This window comes from Melospiza melodia, chromosome 29 (assembly GCF_035770615.1).
Source record: "Melospiza melodia melodia isolate bMelMel2 chromosome 29, bMelMel2.pri, whole genome shotgun sequence".
Taxonomy (NCBI): domain Eukaryota; kingdom Metazoa; phylum Chordata; class Aves; order Passeriformes; family Passerellidae; genus Melospiza; species Melospiza melodia.
In genome coordinates this window covers 3,706,551-3,732,179 of record NC_086222.1, presented here as the reverse complement: position 1 = coordinate 3,732,179, position 25,629 = coordinate 3,706,551, and the positions used below count along the sequence as shown (strand labels likewise).

At 44.4% G+C, this 25,629-nt stretch overlaps 1 protein-coding gene across 2 annotated transcripts in view; it reads right to left on the bottom strand.

Annotated features, from left to right (window-relative positions):
* Nucleotides 1-24,164, bottom strand: part of GRAMD1B (GRAM domain containing 1B) — a 124,836-nt gene extending 100,672 nt beyond the window's left edge. For both annotated transcript variants that reach the window (XM_063178252.1, XM_063178253.1), the window contains exons 1-2: nucleotides 23,703-24,164; nucleotides 9,061-9,138 (exon numbers count right to left, since the gene is read on the bottom strand). In XM_063178252.1, coding sequence (XP_063034322.1) covers nucleotides 9,061-9,138; nucleotides 23,703-24,067 — 443 coding nt within the window. In that variant the 5' untranslated portion in view covers nucleotides 24,068-24,164. The remainder of the gene's footprint in view (nucleotides 1-9,060; nucleotides 9,139-23,702) is intronic.
* Nucleotides 24,165-25,629: the final 1,465 nt, after the last annotated feature.

The following is a 25,629-nucleotide window of genomic DNA, read 5'->3' as shown; positions in this document are numbered from 1 at the left end:
CACCTGGTGAAAAGTGTCCATGTTCAGCTCTGAAAGAAGCCAGGAGATGCCTTGGAGAGGTAAAATCCACAAAAGGATGTTCCACACTCCTCTGGAATGGTTGGTACCTCTCCTTTTGATGCTGACTATGAAATGTGAAGATGCACTCATTTCCTTTTGCCAGATGCAGTGCTGCTGTGGGGTGAGGTGCAGAAAGCTGAGAGAATGAATTCTATGTTGAAACAAGGAGAGTTTGATGATAATGGTTACTGGAGAGAGTTTGATGATAATGGTTACTAGAATTAATTCTCAAGGGCAGAATTTACCTGCCCACTATCACTGTCCCAGCTTTCCCCAAATCTCCTGAAATGGGAAAAAACACCTGGTGAAAAGTGTCCATGTTCAGCTCAGAAGGAAGCCAGGAGATGCCCTGGAGAGGTAAAATCCACAAAAGGATGTTCCACACTCCACTCATTTCCCTGTGCCAGATGCAAGATGCTGCTGTGGGGTGAGGTGCAGAAAGCTGAGAGAATGAATTCTATGTTGAAACAAGGAGAGTTTGATGATGATGGTTACTGGAATTAAATTCTCAAGGGCAGAACTGACCCAGCAGACTGCCCACTACCACTGTCCCATCTTTCCTCAAATCTCCTGAAATGGGAAAACACCTGGTGAAAAGTGTGGATGTTCAGCTTAGGAGGAAGCCAAGGGACACCTTGCAGAGGTAAAATCCATAAAAGGGTATTCCAAGCTCTCAAATAGTTGGTACCTCTCCTTTTTGATTGCTGATTATGAAACGTGAAGACGCGCTCATTCCCTTGTGCCAGATGCAGTGCTGCTGTGGGGTGAGGTGCAGAAAGTGGAGAGAATGAATTCTGTGTTGAAACAAAGAAAGTTGGACTGTAATAGTTACTGGAATGACATTCTCAAGGGCAGAATTAACCCAGCAGAGTGCCCACTACCACTATCCCACATTTTCCCCAAATCTCCTGAAATGGCAGAAAACAATTGGTGAAAAGTGTGGGTGCTCAGCTCAGAAGGAAAGCAGGGGGCACCTTGCAGAGATAAATTCCATAAAAGGACATTCCACACTCCTCTGGAATCGTTGGTACCTCTCCTTTTTCACTGCTGACTATGAAATGTGAGGATCCACTCATTTCCCAAGGTAACCATTGCAAATCTTTTCATTTTCCAAAGATTTACAGCGCTGAGAGCACAGAACGGGCCATGACGAGGGATGCGTGTGCGCTGACTGCAAAGCCAGGAGAGAATTGCTTTGTTCAGCTCTCCTTCACCAAACCACTGCAAAACACCTCAAATTCCCAGCTCAGACCAGTGGAATTTTTCCGTCCCTACAGAGAATGAAGAAGAAATGCCCTGCAGTGAGCAGCTGCCTTCAGAAAGAGCTGATGGCTGTGAGATGCGAAGGGCTCTGTGAGGACAGCAGCATTCCAGCTGGAGGAAGCAATTCCCACTCATCCTGTGAGGACAGCAGCATTCCAGCTGGAGGAAGCAATTCCCAAATCCCTTCCCAGCACTCACACCCTGCCCCATCCCCAAGGAAGCTGAGGCAGCACCACTGAGCCTCAAGAGCAATTTCTCCTCCAGCTGCCAAGGCAGGAGGATCAGCATCCCCTGTGCCTTCAGCCAGGGCTGTGACCAGCCAAAATCCAGATTATTGTGGGCCCAGATCCTCCAAAAATTCAAGAGGGAAGAACAAAAGGAAATATTTGTAAAAGATTTAGAGATTTGTAAAAAACCAAATCTTTTTGTCGCCATAGGACACCAAAGAACACAAGCTCACACTGCTGCTCTCAAGGCGAAGGAAAAAAGGGAAGTTTATTTTTATTTCCTGACTCCAACATTTATAGTTTTCCAAAAGTGACAGCGGATTGGAGGGTGACAGTGCCACCTCTCCAATGACACCGGACAAACCAACAGCCCACCAACTTTCTCCTCCTGCATAAAGGAATGCAAAACAATGAGTTATTTACAGGAAGTGTGTGAAAAAGTTCACTACAAGAATGTCAGCATCAGAAGGCTTAGAAAAATCTTAAAAAACCAGGGTGACACCTTTTTCTGCTCTCCAATTTATTTTTGTGGGTTTTGTCTCACTTATCCCTGCACTATTTCTCCTCACCTGTGCATTCATCCTTTCCCTGCACACTGCACATCAAAGGAGTCACTACAAACTCAGAGTTTTGCCCCATCTCATCCCCAAGATTAAGAGAAGGTTGAAATCTCTGAGATTTCATTAAAAACAGAAGCAGGTTAAAGCTGTAGCAACCCAAGGGGCTCCTACCTTGAAACACCCTTTCCACCCCACTGCTCTGAGCTAAAAAATCTCTGTAAAAAGGGAAAAGATGGCACTGACTCCTCACAGACAGCAGCTCCGTCTGCTAACTCAACTCTCCAGCACAAGAAGGGACATTGGGGTCAGCTGGGATGTCTGACATCACATTTTAGAGTTTTATTAAGTAGATACACATTTTAACCTCCCAGGAAGTTTTCTGAAATGGGAAATTCCCCTTTTAAACTGGATTTTGGCTGCAAGTAAGCCAAGGGATGTGTTCTATCATGTGCATTCTCACATTTTATTTGTCTTCTCTGTTGGTCAGACCCACAGATGCAGCTCTGTTTGTGTAAGATCACTTTTCACTTCCCCTTAAGCAGCTCCCCGAACATCCCCTGGGAAATTCTACACCCAAATAATATCAACAGCAAATGATTCACGAGGGAAAAATGTTAGAAAATAAAAAGGGTTCCTGGAGAGCTGCACCCCACTTTAACTGAACATCACCTTTGTGGCACTGCAGCCACCCCACACAGGTGGAACAAGGGACAAATTCACTTTTTTTTTGTGCAGAGGAGCACCAAGAACACTCATGGCATGAGTCACATCTTGCTTTGTGATGCCAGCCCTGCTGCAATGTTCCCAGCCTGAAGGAAGGTGGGTTTGTGTGACAGGCACACAAAGAGGGGCTGCCCACACTCTGCTTTGTCTCAGGGAACCCCGCACTCCTTTCCAGCGTCATTCACCCTGCTATCATCACTAATACAGCAAAATTCCCAAATCCTTTGGGTTTGGGCACATGCTGCAAGATTGGAAGGACAGTTCTGAGCCCCTGAAGACATCCCACGGAGGGATTTTATCCTGGAGTTAATCCAGTTTAACAAGGCATCCCTGCGAGATGAGGTGGGCAGCTCTGACCTCAATTTACAGCCAAATCTGCAATGCAAACCCTTCCCTGCAGAAACAGAATTAGAAAATCTTAAAAAATCTTAAAAAACCAGGGTGACACCTTTTTGTGCTCTCCAATTTATTGGCTCCACAAGCGGGGGTTTGCCTCACTTATCCCTGCGCTGTTTCTCCTCACCTGTGCATTTATCCTTTCCCTGCACACCGCACATCAAACCCGCCCTTCTAGTTCAAAAAAACCCAAAACCCTCCCTTCTATGCCTAACAAACCCCAAAACCCTCCCTTCTGTGCCCAAAAACCCCTCCCTTCTATGCCTAACAAACCCCAAAACCCTCCTTTCTGTGTCCAAACACCCAAAACCCTCCCTTCTATGCCTAACAAACCCCAAAACCCCTCCCTTCTATGCCCAGCAAAGCCAATAACCCTCCCTTCTGTGCCCAAAAAACCCAAAACCCTCCCTTCTGTGCCCAACAAACCCCAAAATCCTCTGTGCCCAGCAAACCCTCCCTTCTGTGCATCCCTGACAGCCCCAGCACAGGCTGGGACCAGTTAAGTTCTGTGAGACTCCCCCGAGGTTCAGTTTTACAGCAGAACTGCAGTTTCGGTGCTGCAAAAGGAGCCCACAAAGGCTTTGTCTCCCTTTGCTGGCGCTGCCCTCGGTCAGGCCAACAATTGGAGCATTTTCAGGCCATCTCAGGGAGCCTCAGAACGGGCTCCTTCCCTCTGCTCCAAGGATCCAGGCATCCCTGGCGGGTCTGCCAGGCCTCCCCTGCACCCAGAGACAGGCACGGCACAGCAGGGCTGAGCCCAGCTGGGCTAAACCAGCCCGCAAGAGTCAGAACCTGTCCAGAAAAAAATCAGAAATTTCAATAAAAACACCCAAAAAAACAGCGGTGGCATCTGAGGAGCAGAGTGGTGTTTTCATTCACTGACTCTGCCAGGTTCATAGACCGAGGGGAGCAGAGCTGAGCTTAAGCTGCTCTTGTCAGCCAGAGGTGAGAGGGGCTAAAAAGGGACATAATCTAAATATTAACCATCTTTCTTACAATAAAAAAAAAACTCCCAGCAGTCTGGTTGAACTCTCTATTTAATATTAAGTCAAGCTGGCTCAGAGTTTGGAGCTGGATTGAAATCCCAGTGATTGAATTCCATTCAATTCCAAGGGATTGCAAAAGCACCAGGGTTCAGATCAGGGAGCTGTGGGAGCTCCAAGTCCTGGCCAGGAGAGTTTTAAAAACCTCCCTGAAGATGAAGATCCGTCAGTGAGGGGTAAGTCAGGGATCTGAGTGGATCAGGATCATTCCTGCCAAGGATCTTTGCAGGAAAAGGGCTCAGAATGCTGTGCCAAAGGGAAAAGGACAGAGGGAGAAAGATGCAGAATAAATAAACCCTAGCAACATTAACAATATTAAATTTATCCATTTTCAAACTTTGCCCTCCTTTCTGCACTCCCCACAACTTCCTGGGAAAATTCAAGCAGCCAACAGAATTTCTTCAACTTCTCTCTGTGGCAAACTTTCCCCTGATTCCCTTGAAAGCTGCCTGGTGAATTTTGATCCATTATTGGAGAAATCTTTATGAGATTGCTCAGATTAACAGCAAGCCCTGCAGCCCTGGAACTGCAGAACTGGGAGCTCCACAGATTAGGGAACTAAAATGAGATGCAGGATATATCAGAGATCTTTGTTAAAGTTAACTTCTCCATTTCCTCCTTGAGATATGATCTCTGTGTAAATCATCTGGATTTACAGCAGTGTAAATGTAAACAATTTTGATTTATTTGGGGTTTTGTGTGCAAATAGTTTTTTTATTATCTCTTATAAACTGCCACTCAGTTCCCTCTCCTCCATTTCCAGCCTTGCTTTCCATGCTCTCCCCTCTTTAACAGTTTCTCTCCTCTTTAGGCTCAGTCTAAAGATTATTTTTTCCTCTGGTTCAGTAGGTTAATTTTTAATTAAAACACACTTTGCCTCCTTAAACCTGATGGGTGCCTCAGACAAAGAACAAGCCCTTGGTTCAAGCAGAGACAGGCTCATGAATTTGGGGTTAATTTGGTGGAAATTCAAGGTAATTTATGCACAATTTTGTCTCCTTTCAGTGATTCTGGGGTCTCTTATGTGCACACATCTCACCCAAATCTGTGCCTCAATCCCAGCCTTACCCACCCTGGAATTATTTTAACTCAAGCACAATTATTTGAACCCTCTGCCGGAATTTGAACTTTTTTTTTGAGAAGCGTTTCAGCATGTGATCAGCTCAGACTTAATTCCCCACCTCTGTTTTCCTGGGAGGTAAAAGAGGAATTTTCCTCTTTTATTTCATAAATAGTGATAAATAATTTTCATAAATAACGACACAAGTGACTCACTCAGGCAATCAGCAAAGAACCGAGCCCTAAATTCACCCCAAACCTCTTTCCAGCACATCCCGCTAAATTCTTCCAGCTAAAAACACCCATAAAGGACATTATTACCCCAAAATCAAGGACATTATTAGCCCAAAATCAAGGACATTACTACCCCAAAATCAAGGACGTTACTATCCCAATAAAGGAGATTATTACCCCAAAATCAAGGACATTATTATCCCAATAAAGAGATTATTACCCCAAAATTAAGGACGTTATTATCCCAATAAAGGAGATTATTACCCCAAAATCAAGGACATTATTACCCCAAAATCAAGGACATTATTATCCAAATAAAGGAGATTATTACCCCAAAAATTAAGGACATTATTACCCCAATAAAGGACATTATTACCCCAAAATAAAGAACATTACTATCCCAATAAAGGAGATTATCACCCCAAAATAAAGGACATTATTAGCCCAAAATCAAGGACATTATTATCCAAATAAAGGACATTATTGCCCCAAAGTAAAGGACATTTTTATCCCAATAAAGGAGATTATTCGCCCAAAATAAAGAACATTATTAGCCCAAAATAAACAACATTATTAGCCCCAAAATGAAGTGTGGCTCCCTGTCAGCAGGCAGAGCCAGCACTCACACGGATTTGCAGAGGGACAGTTTTTTCCTCAGGGAGGAGACGCAGGGGTGGCACACCTGCCTGGCCGCCGTGCCGCAGGACGCTGTGCCAGGGCAGGGCTGCTGCACCATGGCAGCCTGTGCCAGCCCCGCAGGCAGCAGCAGCAGCACAGCACCCACGGCTCCGAGGAAGGGTGGCAGAGAGCCCCAGGCGCAGCCAGAGCAGGGCAGGAGGTCCAACCTGCTCCTCACAGCTCCAGGAGCTGCCGTGGGGATCCCTGGCTGAGGAGGGAGATGCTGCCTGGGAGGGTTCCGGCCATGCTCAGCTGCGTGTCCTTCCTTCCTTCATCTCACAACCAGCTCAGCAGCTCTTTGCTTCAGGCTGGGGCTGCTCCTTTCAGCAGGTGCAGCTCATTCCCTGCTCGGAGCACCCCGGGCTCCTCCTGCTCCTGCCCATCGCTCTCTGGGATGCCAGGGCAGCGTGCCAAGGCAAGGGGCACCTTCCAGGGCACAGCACCTGCTCCCTGCCCTCCCTCCTGCTCACATCCTCCAGCTCTGGTGAAATCCTGGGTGGGGGAACCCCAAACATCCCCAGAACACCTGTGGGTTTGATTCTGAGCAAATTACCAACCTTAGATGAAGATCAGCAAGGCACAACAGTTTAGATAGAGTAATAATGAAGTTATCACGGGGTGAAAAAGTAGATTTTGGGGTTTTTAGAATGGGGGTTCAGGGGGTAAGATGGAGGGATCTGGGTGTGTCCAGACATCTTGTATGTAAATCCTTTCCTTGGGATTTTTCCTCCTGAGAAGCTGACAGGCCTCAGGAACAAAATGCAAACAATGGTTATCTGCTGCTGTGGAATGCAACAGGTGCATCTGGGATTGGTCTCATGGGGTTGTTTCTAATTAATGGCCAATCACAGTCAGCTGTTTTGGACAGAGAGCTGAGCCACAACCCTTTGTCATCATTCTTTCTTTCTCTATTCCTAGCCAGCCTTCTGATGAAATCCTTTCTTCTATTCTTTTAGTATAGTTTTAATATATAATATATATCGTAATAAATCAAGCCTTCTGAAACATGGAGTCAGATCCTCGTCTCTTCCCTCATCCTCAGACCCCTGTGAACACGGTCACATCCAGCCTTTTTCCTTCTTCTTCTTGGCCTCCATCTTCTGCTGTGATGGTGGCACTTTTGGACTGGTTTAGAGTAGAAGCTCACTGTCTAACACGGGTGATGGGTATTGGGAAGTTATGGTAAACATTGTACAGGTAGTTTTTAGTATAAAGACATAACACTGCCCCGGGGGCAGGCAGAGTGCCTGGACGGACCTCAGCAGGACAAGAGAAACATTTTTATAGATAAGGAACAATAAACAACCTTGAGATCGAGAAATGAAGAGCCCTGACTCCTCCTTCAAGCGCCAGGCTGGGAAAAGAGACTTCAAACATCTCTTGGGGTCACTCTGACAAGCTGTGGGATTCCAGCTGAAATGGAATTTCAGACGCCCTCAGAACCCCCTGCTCTGCTGTCCCACTCCATTTCCTGGCTGCAAGCACTCACCTGTCAGTCAATTAGGGATGTTTTGTTAATTAGTCCAGGCTCCACAGCCATGGGGAGATGGATAATTGGAGGAGGAGGTGAGCTACAACTCCCAAGTGCTGATTCTGAGCCAAAACCCCTCGTGGGATGTGGAATTTTAATATGGGATATTAATTGGCTCCTTAGGGTCAAGTGAGTCAATTCCTGCTGTTTCAGGGGCTGGATGCATTTTCCCACTTTCGAGCTGATGAAAAATGCAGCTTTTTAAACACTTCTAAACCAAAATAAATCACATTTCGTCTTAGATAACTCTGAGAAGTGCAAGGAAAATAAATCAGTGATAACTCATGGCTCAGCACAAGAAAACTCAGCAGATTCAGGCTCAAAACTTGACCTAGAAGATGCAGCAAAAACTCCTCATCATGTGGCTCTGAGCAAAGCAACACCCATAAATCACGCACCCAAAGAAACACCAAAAATCAGTTTTCAACAGCTTTTGTGCCAATGCTGCAATTTGAAAGTGTCATTAATCAACCCAAATTAAAGTTTCTCCTGGAACTTCGCTGCAGTTCTCGCCCAGGTGCTGCACACAAGTTAACCCAGCTTAAATGTGAAATTCAGGATTGCCACAATTTATCGAAAGTGAACAAATCAACCAAGCTCAGAGGTGTCTTTGCTGAGGAAAGGATCCACCCAGGAAACTCCATTTGTGGGTTTTTAAGGCTCAGAGGTGCTCACTGCCAGCACACAGCACCTCTAATGAAGCTGCTACAACAGCTGGAGTTTGGGGAATGAGCCCCAAAAGAAAATTCTGGCTATTTCAGGGGCTGCATGCATTGTGCCATGTTCAAGGGGATGAAAAATGCAGGTTTTTAGATAGAAATTCTGGCTGGATGCATTCCCCCATGTTCAAAGTGATGAAAAATGCAGCTCTTTGGACAGAAATTCTGGCTGGATGCATTGCCCCACATTGAAGGTGATGAAAAACCATCAGCTTTTTAGACAAAAATTCTGTCTGGATTCATTGTCCTGTGTTCAAGGTGATGAAAAATCAGCTTTTTAGATAGAAATTCTGGCTGGATGCATTGCCCCATGTTCAAAGTGACGAAACATCAGCTTCTTAGACAAAAATTCTGGCTGGATTCATTGCCCCATGTTCAAGGTGATGCCAAATCAGCTTTTTAGACAGAAATTCTGGCTGGATTCATTGTCCCACATTCAAAGTGATGGAAAATGCACCTTTTTAGACATTGATCAGACCAATTTAAGCCCCATTTTTTGCTAACCAGCTGTGAGAAACACAAGGACACACAGGTGAGGTTTCAGGGGGTGCTCTGGCACGGACTCACCTGTCCTCGCGCACGGAGGGGCTCAGGAACCGCGCGGAGTCATCGTCGTGGCTGCTCTGCTGGCTGCTCTGCTGGCTGCTGCAACACAAACGGGCTCCGTCAGGGCTGGGCAGGCTCCGGGGACACCCAGAGCCCATCCTGGAACACCTGGGGACACCCAGAGCCCATCCTGGAACACCTGGGGACACCCAGATCCCATCCTGGTGTCACAGAGCTCCTGGGGACACCCAGAGCCCATCCTGGTGTCACAGAACACCTGGGGACACCCAGAGCCCATCCTGGAACACCTGGGGACACCCAGAGCCCATCCTGGTGTCACCGAGCTCCTGGGGACACCCAGAGCCCATCCTGGAACACCTGGGGACACCCAGAGCCCATCCTGGTGTCACCGAGCTCCTGGGACACCCAGATCCCATCCTGGAACACCTGGGGACACCCAGAGCCCATCCTGGTGTCACCGAGCTCCTGGGGACACCCAGATCCCATCCTGGTGTCACAGAGCTCCTGGGGACACCCAGATCCCATCCTGGTGTCACAGAGCTCCTGGGACACCCAGATCCCATCCAGATTGAGCAAAACAGATCTGTGTGACCTAGTCTGGAACACTCAGCTTCAATCCAGATCATAGAAAACAGATCTGTGTGACCTCCTTTGAAACACTCGGTTTAAATGCAGATTGAGTAAAATACAGAAAGAACTGGGTAACCTCTTCTAAATCACTCAGCCCAAATTCAGATGGAGGAAAACAGATATGACCTCCTCTGGAACTCTCAGTTTCCATCCAGATCTCAAAAAACAGCTTTGGGACCTCTGGAACACTCAGTTTAAATCCAGATCATAGAAAACAGATCTCTCTGACCTCCTCTGCAATACTCAATTTAAATTCAGATCAAGGAAAACACAGACAGAGCTGGGTAACCTCCTGGAAAACACAGTTTAAATCCAGATTGAGGAAAACAGATCTGTCTGACCTCCTTTGGAACACTCAGTTTCCATCCAGATCTCAAAAAACAGCTTTGGGAGCTCTGGAACACTCAGATCAATCCTCAATCTGGATTTTAACACAGTTTAAATCCAGATTGAGGAAAACACAGACAGAGCTGGAGAACCTCCTCTAAAACACTCAGTTTAAATCCAGATTGAGGAAAACACTGACAGAGCTGGAGAACCTCCTCTAAAACACTCAGTTTAAATCCAGATTGAGGAAAACAGATCTGTCTGACCTCCTTTGGAACATTCAGCTTCAATCCAGATCAAAAAATACATCTTCGTGACCTCTGGAACACTCAGCTGTAAATCCAGATCTCACAAAACAGCTTTGGGACCTTTGGAACACTAAACTTAAATCCAGATCATAGAAAACAGATCTGTCTGACCTCCTTTGGAACACTAATCTTAAATTCAGATTGAGGAAAACATCTTTGTGACCTCTGGAACACTCAGCTTTGATCCAGATCACAAAAAACAGCTTTGAGACCTCTGGAACACTCAGTTTTAAATCCAGATTGAGGAAAACATCTTTGTGACCTCTGGAACACAAATTCAGATAGAAGAAAGCACAGACAGAGCTGTTCCACCTCCTTTGGAACACTCAGCTGTAAACCAAGATTACAGAAAACATCTTTATAACCTCTGGAACGCTCAGCTGTAAATCCAGATTACAGAAAACATCTGGGATGTTTTCTGAAAACATGTGGCCCCTGGAACACTCGATTTTAAATCTACATCAAGGAAAACACAGACAGAGCTGGGTAACTCCTCTGAAACACTCAACTGTAAACCCAATTTACAGAAAACATCTTTGTGACCTCTGGAACATTGAGCTGTAAATCCAGATCCCAGAAAACATCTTTGTGACCTCTGGAACACTCAGTGTAAACCCAGATCCCAGAAAACACAAGGTCCACGCTCCGCATTTGGGGTTGAAAGGAGGAACCAACAGGAAGATTTGAGTTTAAATCTGATTCACAACCAGTACAACCCAAATAACTCCCAATAAATCTCAATAAATCCCCAAAAAAAAATTCACAAAACTCCCAACAAATCCCAATAAATCTTAATAAATCCCAATAAATTCCCAAAAACCCCCAATGAATCTCAATAAATCTCTGAGGGTTTGGAGTCTCAATCCCACTGCGTGACACTTCCCTGAAATATAAAAATGACCTTGCACATCACCTGGACAGCATTTCCTATAGCCAAACTCTCCAACACCAAGCTGCTGGGTGTTCATACCCTCCCCAGTCCCGGGTAGAAGTAGAAAAGATCAGTAAAAAAAACCAACTTTTGACTGAATTTCTGGCCAGCCTTGCAAGCCGAGCCCACAAGATGTCACTGTCCCCCCTGGAACGGGCGTTTTGTGGGCGATAATTGAATTTCCTGCACAATTTGTGCAGCTGGGTAAGAACAGGGCATTCCTAAAAGCAAATAAAGCTTTTTCTTGCGTTTCTGAGCTGTAGATCAACAGCTGGGTAAGAACAAGACATTCCTAAAAGCAAATAAAGCTTTTTCTTGAATTTCTCAGCTTCACTGTGGCCCAGCGGACTGAGGAAGAGCAGAGAGGGAACCACGTTTAAATTTTTCTCTCAAAGAATTTCCCTTTTTGATCAGAGGAAGCACTGCAGAGATAATTTCTCTGATTTCTTCTTTCTGCACAGAAAAACCTCCCCAGCAAAATTTCCCATTTCAGTTCAGGTGGACCCGAACTCACCCAAGGAGAATTCCCAGACTGTCCCAGGCCAGCAGTGCTGGGAGCAGCAAATAAAGCAAATAAAGCTTTTTCTTGCACTTCTGAGCTGTAAATCAACAGCTGGGTAAGAAAAATGCATTTCTAAAAGCAAATAATTATTTTTTTTTTGCATTTTTGAGTGTCATCATGGAGAGCAGAGAGGGAACCACATTTACCTTCCTCTGCCTGAGGAATTCCCCCTTTTTTTTGATCAGAGGAAGCATCGCAGAGATTATTTCTCTAATTTTTGCTTTCTGCACAGAAAATCTACGCAGAAAAAATCTCCAATTTCAGTTCAGATGGAGCCAAACTCACCCAGAGAGAATTCTCAGACTGTCCCCAGCCAGCACCACGTGCAAACTCCCTTTGGGACAGCTCAGCTGAACCTTAGACCTCTCCTCCTCCTCCTCCTCATCCACCCCACAAAGTTCACATTCCAAATGAAGGTTTAAAATTTAACAGAAGCCAGGCATTGCAGCTCATTGAAATTCAACACCTCAGCTCCAGATTGTGAGCAATTAAAAACTCAACAGAAAAAAAAACAAAAAAACAAAAAAAAAAAAAAAACCCCCACTTTTTACCCACCTGTCCCTTTCAGCATTATCTGTGCCTTGCAGAAAGCTTTGGGAGTTTTTAACACAACATAAAATTATTTCAACTTTCTGGTTATTAGGCAGTGAAGCTGTTAAATTCACTAAAATGCTCAGAGCCTGTTGTTTTGTGATGTTTTTCAGTCCACTGGAGGATAACCTGCTATTAAGTGTTCCTTTGGAAGTGTGTGATGACAATTTAAAATACGGGATAATGACAGGAGACGAAAGGAAGGTGGGATTTGTTCTGAGGAATAGCAAGGAAAGAAGTGCTCAGACAGAACTTTGTATCCACGGAGAAAGTCAAAAAAGCTGGATAAAACTGTCAGGAAATCAGCAAAACTGATCCTCTCATTCCTAAGCTCAGCAGTGATAAACCTGAATTTGGAAAATATTTAAGCTTAAATTTGGAAAAGGTTTAAACGTGAATTTGGAAAAGGTTTAAATCTTCATTCCTAAGCTCAGCAGTGATAAAACTGAATTTGGACAAGGTTTAAATTTGAATTTGGAGAAGGTTTAAACTTGAACTTGATAAAGGTTTAAACCTGAATTTGGACAAGGTTTAAAGTTGAATTTGGAAAAGGTTTAAATCTTCATTCCTAAGCTCAGCAGTGATAAACTTGAATTTGGAAAAGGGGCTCAGGGTGTTCCTTTTGTTCCTGTAATTTCTAAGACAATAAAAATACCTTCAGCTTTGTGCCCTGTGGTTTTTCCTTAATTCTCATGCCAACTCGTTAATTATTAGTTTAGAAAATGAAGAAAAATCCTCCACACAGATTAACCAGGCCTTCTAATAGTTAAATCTTTGAAGGTTCTGCTTCCAGCACTCCTCCACCAAGCAATTTACCCAGTACAAAAATCCCATTTTTCTACTGACTAAACCCAGGTGTCCCTATCCCACACACTCTGTTTGAAGCAAATTCGAATTTTGCTGCTGTTGCCTTAAATATTTCAATATTTCTCTCGCACTTGGGAAGTTCTGAGCCATACACCAGATTTTGTACTATTAATATTCACTTTAAAAGGCAGAAAAGTCTCATTTTGTTCCGAGATTTCAGTCTCTGAAGGATGAGGCAGAGCCAGGATCTCTGATTTTATGCACGAACAGCCTTTCAGGGCTCAGCAGAAGATATTTATCAGGATTTCACAAGGTTCAGGCACTCGGGTCGATGTCTGCACACCAAGAACCTTCTGGAACTCCTGTGCCCTCCAGGTGTGGGTGAGGAACCCACTGTGCTTTTCTGCCTCCAGGGGTTTTTTGGTAGAATTTTAATCCAAGGATTTTTTATTTATTTTTCCACAGTGAAGGATGAGTGGGATAAGGGAAGAAATAGGATAGAAAGAGCTGGAAAATGGGATCAGTGAAAGAGTTTGGGGCATTATCCAAAAAAAAAAAAAAAAAAAAAAAGTCCCAGCTTTTAGTGAGAATTCCAGGTCTGAACCCGGCTGAGAATTTTATATTCACTTTGTTTAATTAACCCGTTTATTTGTTTAATTAACTCGTTTATTTGTATGGCTTTGGGTATTATGTATAGATAAAAGGGCTCTGTAATCACCTGTGAATTGCGGTGTGCATTTGGGAGCTATCCCACAATAAACAAACACTTTGTAACTTTAAACTTTTAGTTCGAGAGTTTTGGGATATCGGTACCAGATCAATATCCATATTGGGAACGGGATGTACCAAAGTTATGAACATGGATTTGTATTTTGGGTATTCAATACTTGTATGGTCTGAACCCGACTGAGAATTTTATATTCAATTAACCCATTTATTTGTAAGGCTTTGGGTATTATGTATAGATAAAAGGGCTCTGTAATCACCTGTAAATCACTGCGTGTATTTGGGAGTTATCCCACAATAAACACACACTTTGTAACTTTAAACTTCTAGTTAGAGAGTTTTTGGATATTGGTACCAGATCAATATCCATGTTGGGAACGGGATGTACCAAAGTTATGAATATTTGTATTTTGGGTATTCAATACTTGTATAGATAAAAGGGCTCTGTAATCACCTGCGAATTGCGGTGTGTATTTGGAAGCTATCCCACAATAAACACACTTTGTTAAAGTTACTTTGTAACTTTAAACTTTTAGTTAGACAGTTTTTGGATATTGGTACCGGATCAATATCCATGTTGGGAATGGGATGTACCAAAGTGATGAATATTTGTATTTTGGTTATTCAGTACCTGTATGGATAAAAGGACTCTGTGATCACCTGTGAATTGTGGTGTGCATTTGGGAGCTATCCCACAATAAACACACAATTTCTAACTCCAAACTGTTTGAGAGTTTTTATCCCTCACAGTTGGATATCAGTACTAGATCAATATCCATGTTTTCAATAAATCACTCGCTGATTTTAATAAACCACTAGATCAATATCCGTATTTCTGATAAATCACTTGCAAAGGGTTACAAGGGGCAGCGTGGCCGAGTCCTCTCCTCTCCCCTCATTCATTTCACAAAGAAAAACATCAACACATCAACCCCAACCTCCCAGCGGGCCGGACGAGCCCTTTCACCAACATCTTATTTACACACCAACAGCAGAATGTTCTTCTGTTTCCTCCAGCTGGAAACAGAACCACGGAGATAAGGAAAATGGGAATTAATTGTTAAATTCCACAGGCAGGGCAGGATCTCGGATGGCCCAATGGCAAATATTTGCTGACCAGATAAGATCAACAGCATTTCAGTCCCGGGCTGTTTGTAAATCATTCCTATTTAATGCTATTGGGTGATTGGTCACCCTAAAGCACACAAATACTGGAAGGCAAATATTTTGAAATAAAACCACAAAGTACTGCGCAAAGGCAGTGAGGTTCAGCCAAAAAAAAAAAGGAAAAAAAAAACCCAAAACAAACAAACAAACAAACAAACAACCCCCCCCCCAAAAAAAAACACAAAAAAACCCCCAAACAAAACAAAAATAAAAACCACCAAAAAAACCCCAAAACTAAAAACAAAACAAAACTTCCCCCCCAAAAATTAAAACAAATTAATAAAACAGGGCTGGTGGAATTCTGGCACAGACTACCAGAAACAAATGGCAGAAAATCTGCAATCCCAACAAAAAGCACATCAGCACCCTCAGGAGACAGGGAGGCAGCAGATAAGAAAGAAAAAAAAAATAAAAAATCACCTTTTTGGGAGCACTTTAGGCCTCATTTGAACCTGCAGGTTCCAAAACGAAGAAGTTCCATTAATGCTGAGTTGCTACCAAGGCGTCATTTGTGTGTTTTGAAATCTCAGATTCAAAGAGGCACCACAGAGATATTCCTAAAGAACCCCATAGATATCCCTGGATCATTTTTCCATAATGGAAGAGGATCTAAAACCATCATCTTACAGATTTTTTTTTTGTTTTTTTGCTTATCACAATCAGCAGTTTCTTAGGGAAAAATAAAATCACATCACTCAGGATTTTTCCTCTAGAAGATACCAAAATATTTTCCACACATGTTGAAGTCAGAAAAAGGGGAATGACCATTAAAAATTAATGGAATGACCAAAAAAAAACAAAATTAAAATCACATCACTCAGGTTTGTGCTCATGGGTTTTCCAGAGCCACCAAAAGCAGGGAAAAGCAGCTGAGACCATGAGCCACTTGTCTTCCCAAAATCCTCAATTAACAGCTCCAGCTACAAGCAAAAATGGGGGGAAAAAAGGCATTTTCCACTTCCACGACGAAATCCCAGTGCAGCCGTCAGTTCTGCACACAAATGAGATTTTTTTTACAGGAATTTCAGCAGAAATGAGCGAGCCCAGAGCACGCCCACTTCCCAATTCTCAGAGAGGAGCAGCCCCGGTTCCTCCCCTCCTAAGCACGGCTGGAAAGGGGAAGTTCAGCAAAAACCGAGAAGTGCAAAATTTGGAGCTGCTCATTCTGCAGCTTCTCGGAACAGAGTGACCAAAACCACCCAGGGCTGCCCAGAGCTCCCCAAACACCCCAGGAAACTCCTCCATGATGTTCCCAAATACTTCTCCATGATATTCCCAAAGACTTGGATCACTTTTCCATAATTGAAGGGGATCTATAACCTTAATCTTGCATTTATTTTGTTTTTTTTTACTTTTCACCATCAGCAGTTTCTTAGGGGAAAAAAGAATAAATCACATCACTCAGGGTTTTTCCTCTAGAAAATACCACAATGTTTCCCACACGTGCTGAAGTCAGAAAAACGGGGAATGACCATTCATTTATTCCCAGAAATCCTCAGAGTGAATTTCAGTTTAATTAAGGAAGGGCTACTTGAAATTAAAGGCTCGTTTACCTTTATAAGCCAATTCAAAATGTCCAAGCCACCAATTTGTAAATAACTTTAGCTCAAGTTCCAACAAATCAATTCACTGTTAACTAATTGATATCACTAGAGGGATTAAGAAAAAGTTTTTTAAGGAAAAAAGGGGATTTTTTACCTCAGAATGTGAAGGGAAGCAGCCTCAGAGCCCAGTGCTGAGCAGTGCTGGAGCCTCCCCTCATTTGTTCCACGCTTTGAGATAAGTTATCAGGATTTCATCTGAGAAACCTCCACATTTGCGTAGTTGGCAGCTCCAGAAACCTCCAGCTCCTCAGCACAGACACTTTGCTGAGCTGGGATGCAATTCTTCCCATAACACACTTCATTTTTAATGGGTTAGAGGCACTTTAGGACTCGGACAAGCCTTTCCTTTTGGGTGAATCCACAGTCAGAGTTTCCAGCAGAAACCAAACCTGAGGAAATTCACCTACACAAGTGTCAAGAACTGCCGCACCACAAAATCCACAAGTTTTGCATTTTCTGCAGCACCAACATTTCACCCTTAACCAGCCCCGCCCTTAGGCCAAAGGGAGAGCTGCCCTTAAATCGAAGCCCGAATGATCAACTCAGCAATTCTTGCCCCAAAAATCACGTGCAGGTCCTGAAATTACAGGCAAGGCCGGCTTGGAGAGGTAAATAATAAATTCAAGCTGATCCAGTGCCTTATGGCCACATCAATAATGCATGCAGGCTGCACGCACAGCAAAATGCCACCAGATTGAAGAGAGAAACATCAGCATGTCCTGATAAATAATAAAAATAAAAAATATTGTGCAGCTGCGTGCAGGGTTTGTGGTTTATAAAGGTAAATAACTTCATTACCTGGCTGGGAAATGATGGGAGGGGAGGAGCTGTCTGCATCCCTCATAAGAAAAAATATCACATTTATCATCTGTAGAGCAACCTTGAGGTTTGGGCGCTCACCCTTTGAGCAAGGACAGGTTCCAGGGACAGCCCTGCCCCCAGGAATTGCCTTCCTGCTCTCTCACCCTGAACACCAGGGGCAGGAAAGGCTCCCCCAGCCCTCCCTGGGGTTGTGTGGAAGGAAAAGAACATTCTCCCTCCTGCTCTGGCAGCTCTTAGAGACCCTGCAGGGAAACAAAGCGAAATTAATTATCCAGGCTGTTAAAAACTAGGCAGCACGTGGGAGTCTCTAGGTGAGAAAAACAGATTTGGCCTGTCACTGTCACATTTTCTAAAAAATCCCTGTGCCAGGACTGAAAAGCCTGAAAAAGAAAAGAAATGTAAACAGAAAAGAAATGTAAACCATAATTATCTGAGCGTTTGGAATGTGGTCTGGAGGTTGCTCACCAACAGCTGCATCTTTGATTGGTTCCATGTGAATTATTTTTAATTAATGACCAATCCCAGTCCAGCTGTGTCATGACTCTGGTCAGTCACGACATTTTATTATCATCCTGGATGTTTCCTTTCTCTTTCTTTATTAAAACAAAGCTCACAGTTACCTAGGCTGTTAAAAACTAACCAGCACGTCTCTTTCTGTTTCTTTATTAAAACAGAGCTCACAGTTACCCAGGCTGTTAAAAACTAACCAGCACGTGGGAGTTTCCGGGTGAGAAAAGCAGACCTGGAGCACTGGAGATCTGAAATGGTTTGTTTATTCGCTGTATGCTAATGGTCACAGAGCTCTTGCAGAGCAAGGAGCAGCTCGGCTGCAGCACAGCCTGATCCCTGCCACATTTGCTGGGAAAACCCTGCCACCAACCAGGCACCTGCCCAGGGGACAGAAAGAAAAGCACCAGGCTCCAAAAATGAAATTCCAGCAGTGTTGAATTTGCTGGGTCCCCAGGACGAGGGGGGAAATGAGTGAATCTGACTCCATGTTCTTAAAGAGATATTGTTATATTATATTATATTATATTATATTATATTATATTATATTATATTATATTATATTATATTATATTATATTATATTATATTATATTATATTATATTATATTATATTATATTATATTACATTGTATTATATTACATTGTATTACGTTGTATTATATTACATTGTATTACATTATATTGTATTGTATTATGCTACACTAAAACTATACTAAAGAACAGAGAAAGGATACAGACAAGGTTTAACAAGATTGATAATAAAAACTCATGACTGCTTCCAGAGTTGCAACACAGTTTGGCTGTGATTGGTCATGAAATCAAAAACAATTCACATGAAACCAATCAAACAAGCAGCTGTTGGATAAACAATGTCCAAACACATTCCAAAGCAGCAAAGCACAGGAGAAGCAAATCAGATAATTGTTGTTTTCATTTTTCTCTGAGGTTTCTCAGCTTCCCAGGAGAAGAAATCCTGGTGAAGGGATTTTTCAGAAAATGTGACCCAGCAGCTTGATGGCAACTCAGCCAGAGAAATGGAGTGACTGGGAGCAAACTGTGTTTATTTCTGTTTGTCTCTCCAGCGGGGGGCACAGCCCGATGGCTGCTGCCTTCACCAGGTGAGATTTGGGGATTTGCACACTCACGGGGTGCCTGCACTCCCAGCACACACTGGGGACACCTGGGACACCGGGCAGGCCAAGCTCTGTCACCGAACAGCAGGTGAACGATGACATGAAAGCTTGGTGAGTGATCTGCTGCACAAACCCCTCAGCTGCTGCAATAGGACACAAAATAAAACAACGCAGACGCTGGAACTCTAAGGGAAGAAGAAGGGACAGTTTATTTTTTTTACTCCAATATTTATAAACTCTTAAAAGTGATAGGGGATTGGAGGATGAAAATGCTACTTCCTCAATGACACTGGGCAAACTAACAGTCTAATAATTTTTTCTTCTTCCAGAAAAGAGTGTAAAACAATAATTATTTACATAAAAGTGTGTGAGAAACTTCATTACCAGACTGTAAACATCAGAAGGCTTGGAAGAGCTCAGAAGAACGGGGTGACACAGCACAGCTGTCCCTGCTGCCCTCAAACATCAGATGGCACAAAGGTGACACTGGGAGCATCTGCCACCAGCAGCAGGGGCACAGCAGGACAGAGCAGGTGCTCTGCGTGACCCTGATAAAGCAGCAAACAGGCAATTTCTGTTTTGTAGCAAAACAGCTTCTTGTCCTGCCAAAGTTACATTTCACTCGGGGCACAGCAAAGTTTACCCCAGGTCTGTCAAATGAATGCCAGAAACCCCTCAAGGTTTATCACCTTTTCCATGGCCAGCTCCCCACAGGTTCTGCTTCTGAAAAATGTGTATTTTATGATTGGCTTTTTGCAAATATTCAAATGAATGTTATATGTGTTATGTTAGAAAGCGATGCTGTGTTAATTTTCTTAAGTAGTGTGTTAAATATGGTTTTAGGTTATAACATAATGTTAAAATAGAAACTATTACATAAGATACTTTTTTAAAAGAGAGGAATGAGGTACTTGAAGTGAGATAGCAGCCACAGGACACCTAAATCTTTCAGAAAAAGTGAATTTGTTGCTCCATTATGAGAAGGAATGAACTTCTTCCTGCCTTGCCCAGCCCTGAAGATGCTGTCAGGATTCAGAGGAAGAAGCTGACACTGCCCAGCCAGAATCCTGTGTTTGAATGGAATTTATGCATCATGGATGAGGTGTGTGAATATACAATAGGTTGTTGCTTTTAAGGGTTAATCCTCTGTTAAGGTGGGTCCTTTTTTGGGCTTATTTTGCCCAGAAGGAGCTACCTGGCCTGTCCATAACTCTTTGTTTTTGTTGTCTCATATTGCCCTAATCATAATTGCCCAAATTATTATTATTACTCTAATTATATTTCTATTTTTATAACCATTTCATTACTATTAAATCTCTAAAATCCCCAAACCGAGTGATTGGCGTTTTCCCCACGCTCCCCTGCGCTGTTGGCTCTGCTGTGGTGGCAGAGCCCAGGGCTGATCCCAGCACTCTGCCTGCTCAAGGCTCAGCCCTGTGACCAAACCTGGGCTAGGGAGGGAAAATTCCATTTGCAAGTGCCCTGCTTGCCGTGGCAGAAAGGATGGATCCGGAGCCTGCTGCAGGTGAAGAAAGGAGATGCCAGGCTGGTTTTGTTGTGCTAATGCCACCTAAGCCGTCCCCCACTCCGCCTCCCTTCCAGTCACTGCTTGGGAAACGTCACCCAAAAATCCCTTGGGGATGAATAAGCAGGAAATTGTCAGCGTGGCAACATTTGTAAACGAGAAATCTACAAGGAAACTTGGCTCTTTCTTCCACCTTCACACCAAAATAAACAGCTTGGCCTGCCCGAAACTCATTCACAATGAAAAAATTCAAATTAAGTCCTTCAGCTGGAGGATTGGATCCTTCATCGTCTGAACCTGTGAGCATAACTTCAATATTCTGACACTTCAGCACGTGCCTCGTGCATTATCTTTCACATTTTGTGCGCTGTGCCTGAATCTCTGCTTGCACCACAGAAATATTTCCTAAATCAGAAGTATTTCCCAAATCAGAAATATTTCCTAAATCAGAAATGTTTCCCAAATCAAAAGTATTTCCTAAATCAGAAATATTTCCTAAATCAGAAATGTTTCCCAAATCAAAAGTATTTCCCAAATCAGAAATATTTCCTAAACCAAGAGATGGTTTTCAATGTTAACTTGCTGAGAGGGATTATCAGCTCCTCAACGGCATGAATTCATTGATGAAAGTTCTTTAAAAATTAATAAGCTGACAGACTGACCTTGCTAAAGGGACCTGATGAAAGAAGAAATTATCAGATGATCAGAGTGGATATTCAAAGCTCTGCCCTGAGAACACTCAACACCACAGCAGTGAGTCAGTGTGGTTTGGTGGGTGCAGAAATGTCAAAGTTTTCTCTTTTTCTGGAAGTTCAGCACACCCTTTAAAAACAACCCCACAGATCAGCTGCACAGGAGCTGCAAACAGTGGGAGAAAACTTGGCCCACACCAAGCCTGATTTATAAATTTATATAAATTTCTTGGAGAAAACTTTAAAGTGTCTTGTGGGTTTGGGGCCTTCAGGAAAGGCAGATTGTTAAAGGAGGAGTTATGTAGTTAGAGGAAGAGTTAATTCCAGTGGATGTAGATTGTAAAGAAGAGTTAATTCCAGTGGATGTAGATTGTTAAAGAGAGTTAATTCCAGTGCATGTAGATGTTAAAGAAGAGTTAATTCCAGTGGATGTAGATTGTAAAGAGTTAATTCCAGTGGATGTAGAATGTGAAGAGTTAATTCCAGTGCATGTAGATTGTAAAGAAAGAGTTCATTCCAGTGCATGCAGATTGTTAAAGAGTTAATTCCAGTGCATGCAGATTGTTAAAGAAGAGTTAATTCCAGTGGATGTAGATGTTAAAGAAGAGTTAATTCCAGTGGATGTAGATTGTGAAGCGTTAATTCCAGTGCATGCAGATTATTAAAGAAGAGTTAATTCCAGTGCATGCAGATTGTAAAGAAAGAGTTCATTCCAGTGCATGTAGATTGTTAAAGGAAGAGTAATTCCAGTGCATGTAGATTGTAAAGAGTTAATTCCAGTGCATGTAGATTGTTAAAGAGTTAATTCCAGTGGATGTAGAATGTGAAGAGTTAATTCCAGTGCATGTAGATGTTAAAGAAGAGTTAATTCCCCAGCATGTGGGGTGCCCTGCAGAGGGTTGCATAAGGCGCAGCTTTATCTCCTGTGGCCACACAATTACAATGCCTGGGCACTCATTCCCGGTGCTGACAGGCTCCTGGAGGCCTTTGGGAGTGATTTGTGTCCTTTCCAGCCAAAGGACTGCGTGACTTTCAGGTCAGGAGAGCTGCCAGGGGCTGAGCCCAGCCACCCTGACACACAGACCCACTGGGCTGCTGGTGTGTCCCTCCTGTCCCCCCTTTGTACTGAGCTGAGGATGGCAAGGGAAGCCTCAATGGTAGGAATGAGCATCACCCAAAAACACTGGCAGGGCTTGGCAGCATCACTGCCACACCTGTGAAAATGAGAAATATTTCCTAAACCAAGAGATGGTTTTCAATGTTAACTTGCTGAGAGGGTGTCACAGTTTGGCGCGAAAATATATGTTCCCTGGTGTGAGATGTGACCAGGAATAGAGCAAAGCAATCCCAAAAAACTCACTTCCTTTTCAAACCAGGACACTGGGATTATCAGCTCCTCAATGGCACGCACTCATTGATGAAAGTCCTTTAAAAATTAATAAGCTACACCAGAGAGGTCACTCCTGTCTTTCAGGTCTCCTCAGGACACCTCAGTGAGGTTAAAACTTCTCACCCACTGGCTCTGTGTCCACAAGCAAGGACAGAGCCTTGTCCTGCCATTCCCAAACATCTCCCAGGCCTTTTCCTCCCACACCTGTGAAAATCAGAGATATTTCCTAAACCAAGGGATGGTTTTCAACGTTAACCTGCTGAGAGGGATTATCAGCTCCTCAATGGCACGCACTCATTGATGAAAGTCCTTTAAAAATTAATAAGCATAGAGAGGTCACTCCTCTCTCTCAGGTCTCCTCAGGACACCTCAGTGGGGTTAAATCTTCTCACCCACTGGCTCAGTGTCACCTGGAGCAAGGACAGAGCCTTGTCCTGCCATTCCCAAACAGCTCCCAGGCCTTTTCCTATTTTCCTCCCACACCTGTGAAAATCATAAATATTTCCTAAACCAAGAGGAACTTGCTGAGATGGATTATCAGCTCCTCAATGGCACACATTCATTGATGAAAAGTCCTTTAAAAACTAATAAGCTACAGCACGGAGGTCACTCCTCTCAGGTCTCCTCAGAACACCTCAGTGGGGTTAAATAGGACACCTCAGTGGGGTTAAATCTTCTCCCCCACTGGCTCAGTGTCACCTGGAGCAAGGACAGAGCCTTGTCCTGCCATTCCCAAACAGCTCCCAGGCCTTTTCCTCTGGCACCAGCGCATCCAGCCAACACCACGCCACGCTGCAGCCAACAGGCGAGGACAAAGCGCGGGGAGGAGCCGCATCCAGGGCACCGCCAGACCCTTCCAGGCTATTTTGGGCAGCATCCCTTGGGCGTGAGAGGGAGGGGAGCGGGCACAGCACCTACCTGCTCTCACTGCACTCCTTCTTCTCTCGGACGCGCAGCCACTTCCGAAGGAGGAAGCGCTTGCGGCGCGGGGAGGCGCTGGGAGTGGAGCAGTTGGACCAGGGGGTGTCCTCGTCACTGGACGGGGTGATCTCAATGGAGGGGAGCTGCAGGTATTCCTTGCTGGAGGAAGGCGACTCCGGGCACCTGCCGGCCTCCAGGCTCTGCTCCTGCACGTTCTTCATCCTCCTCATCTTGAAGCGCCTCCTGCGCAGGGTCGGGGTGGACGAGCTGGACCAGGCGCAGCCGCCCTCCAGCACCTGCTGCTGCTCGGGGACCCGCAGCGCCGGGAGCTGCAGCGTCTCTGTCATGTTGGCAGCTGGCATCGGGCGCCCTTTCCTCCTTCTGCTCCCACCCCCAGGCGCTCGGAGCTGTGATCTCGGCGTAAACCACACCGCAAAGCCACAAACTCGCCTTCCTCCTTCCTCCTCCTCCTCCTCCTCCTCCTCCTCCTCCTGCTGCCCTCCCTCTCAGGCAGGAAACCTCATGTTCTTCACGTGCTCTCGCTGCGCACCCACCGCGCTGGCCGGGGCGCACTCATGCCACAAGTTTCGAGTTTCTTTTCTCCTTGTCCGCTCTACAAAAAGTCCCTCCCTTGCCCTGCCCGCTCTCCCTCTCTCCGAGCAGGCCCAGCCCTGCCACAAGGCTTGGCCGGCTTCCAGCGCCCTCCCCGGCCCCCTTTCGCCTTGGAGGAAAAATCTCGGGGGAAACTCGGCTGCGGTTTCTTCTCGAGAGACGAGGCAAGCATGGAGAGGAGCGGCGTGGAGCTGTGGGGAGGGCAGAGAGAGAGAAACAGAGGGGAGGGGAGGAACAAGGCTCGATAAAAATCCGGGAGAAAGGAGCGGCAGGAGCAGCTTGCGCTGTGTGAGCAGCGGCTGAGACGGGCAGCGGAGCCCGCTCCCGATCCCGACACACGCGCGGGGTTTGTGTTACCCAGGGCCGCAAACCCTCGGGGGAAAAGGGGAAGGAGAGGGAAGAGCCTCCCGGAGGAGCCAACCGGGCTGGGTTGTCCCTTTTTGTCCCCTTTTTGTCCCCTTTTGGTCCCCTTTTTGTCCCACCTTCCTGCTCAGCCAGCCCACCCCGAGAGGGGTCAGCGAGCGAGCTTGGACTTTCAGCCTCCTTTCACAACAATTTCTATTTTTTTTCTTTTTTTTTTTTTCTCTCTTTGTTTTGTTTGTTTTAGGGTTTGTTTTTTTTTTTTGTTATTTATTTGGAGTTTTTTGTTGTTTTGAGGGGTTTTGTTTTGCTTTTGGTGGGGTTTTGGGTTTTTTTGGGTTTTTTGTCATTTTGTTTTGGTTTTGGTTTGGTTTCTTTTTTTGAGTTTGTTTGTTTGGGTTTTTGACTTTTTGATTATTTTGTTTGGGTTTTTGATTTTTTTTTTGGTTTTGATTTTTTTGATTTTTTTTTTTTGTTTGCTTGGATTTTTAATTTTTTTTGTTTGTTTGTTTGGGTTTTTGATTTTTTGGGAGGGTTTGATTTTTTGTTTGTTTGTTTGTTTTGATTTTTTGATAATTTGTTTGTTTGTTTGTTTGGGTTTTTGATTTTTTTTTTTTTTTTTTTTGTCCCCATTGACTGCTCGCAGAGAAGCGGAAGAAGGAGGAGGAGGAGGGGGATTGAGGAACAGCCAAAAAAGCAGCAGCACAGCAGCAGCAGGTGGCAGCAAAACTGGTCGGGATTTCAGCTCAGTTTCACACGAGTGGAAACTGATTTAAAAGAGTTTTTGGGGTGATGCTGCTTCCAAAATGCCCTTTGGGGATGGAGGGGACGAGGTGCAGGACAGCACACAGGTCACACACGCCGAGCAGCAGCCAAAGGACACGGCTCGCAAAATTCCGGTGACGAAATCAAATCAGGGAAAATGTTGTGACACGATTCTCCATCAGTATCC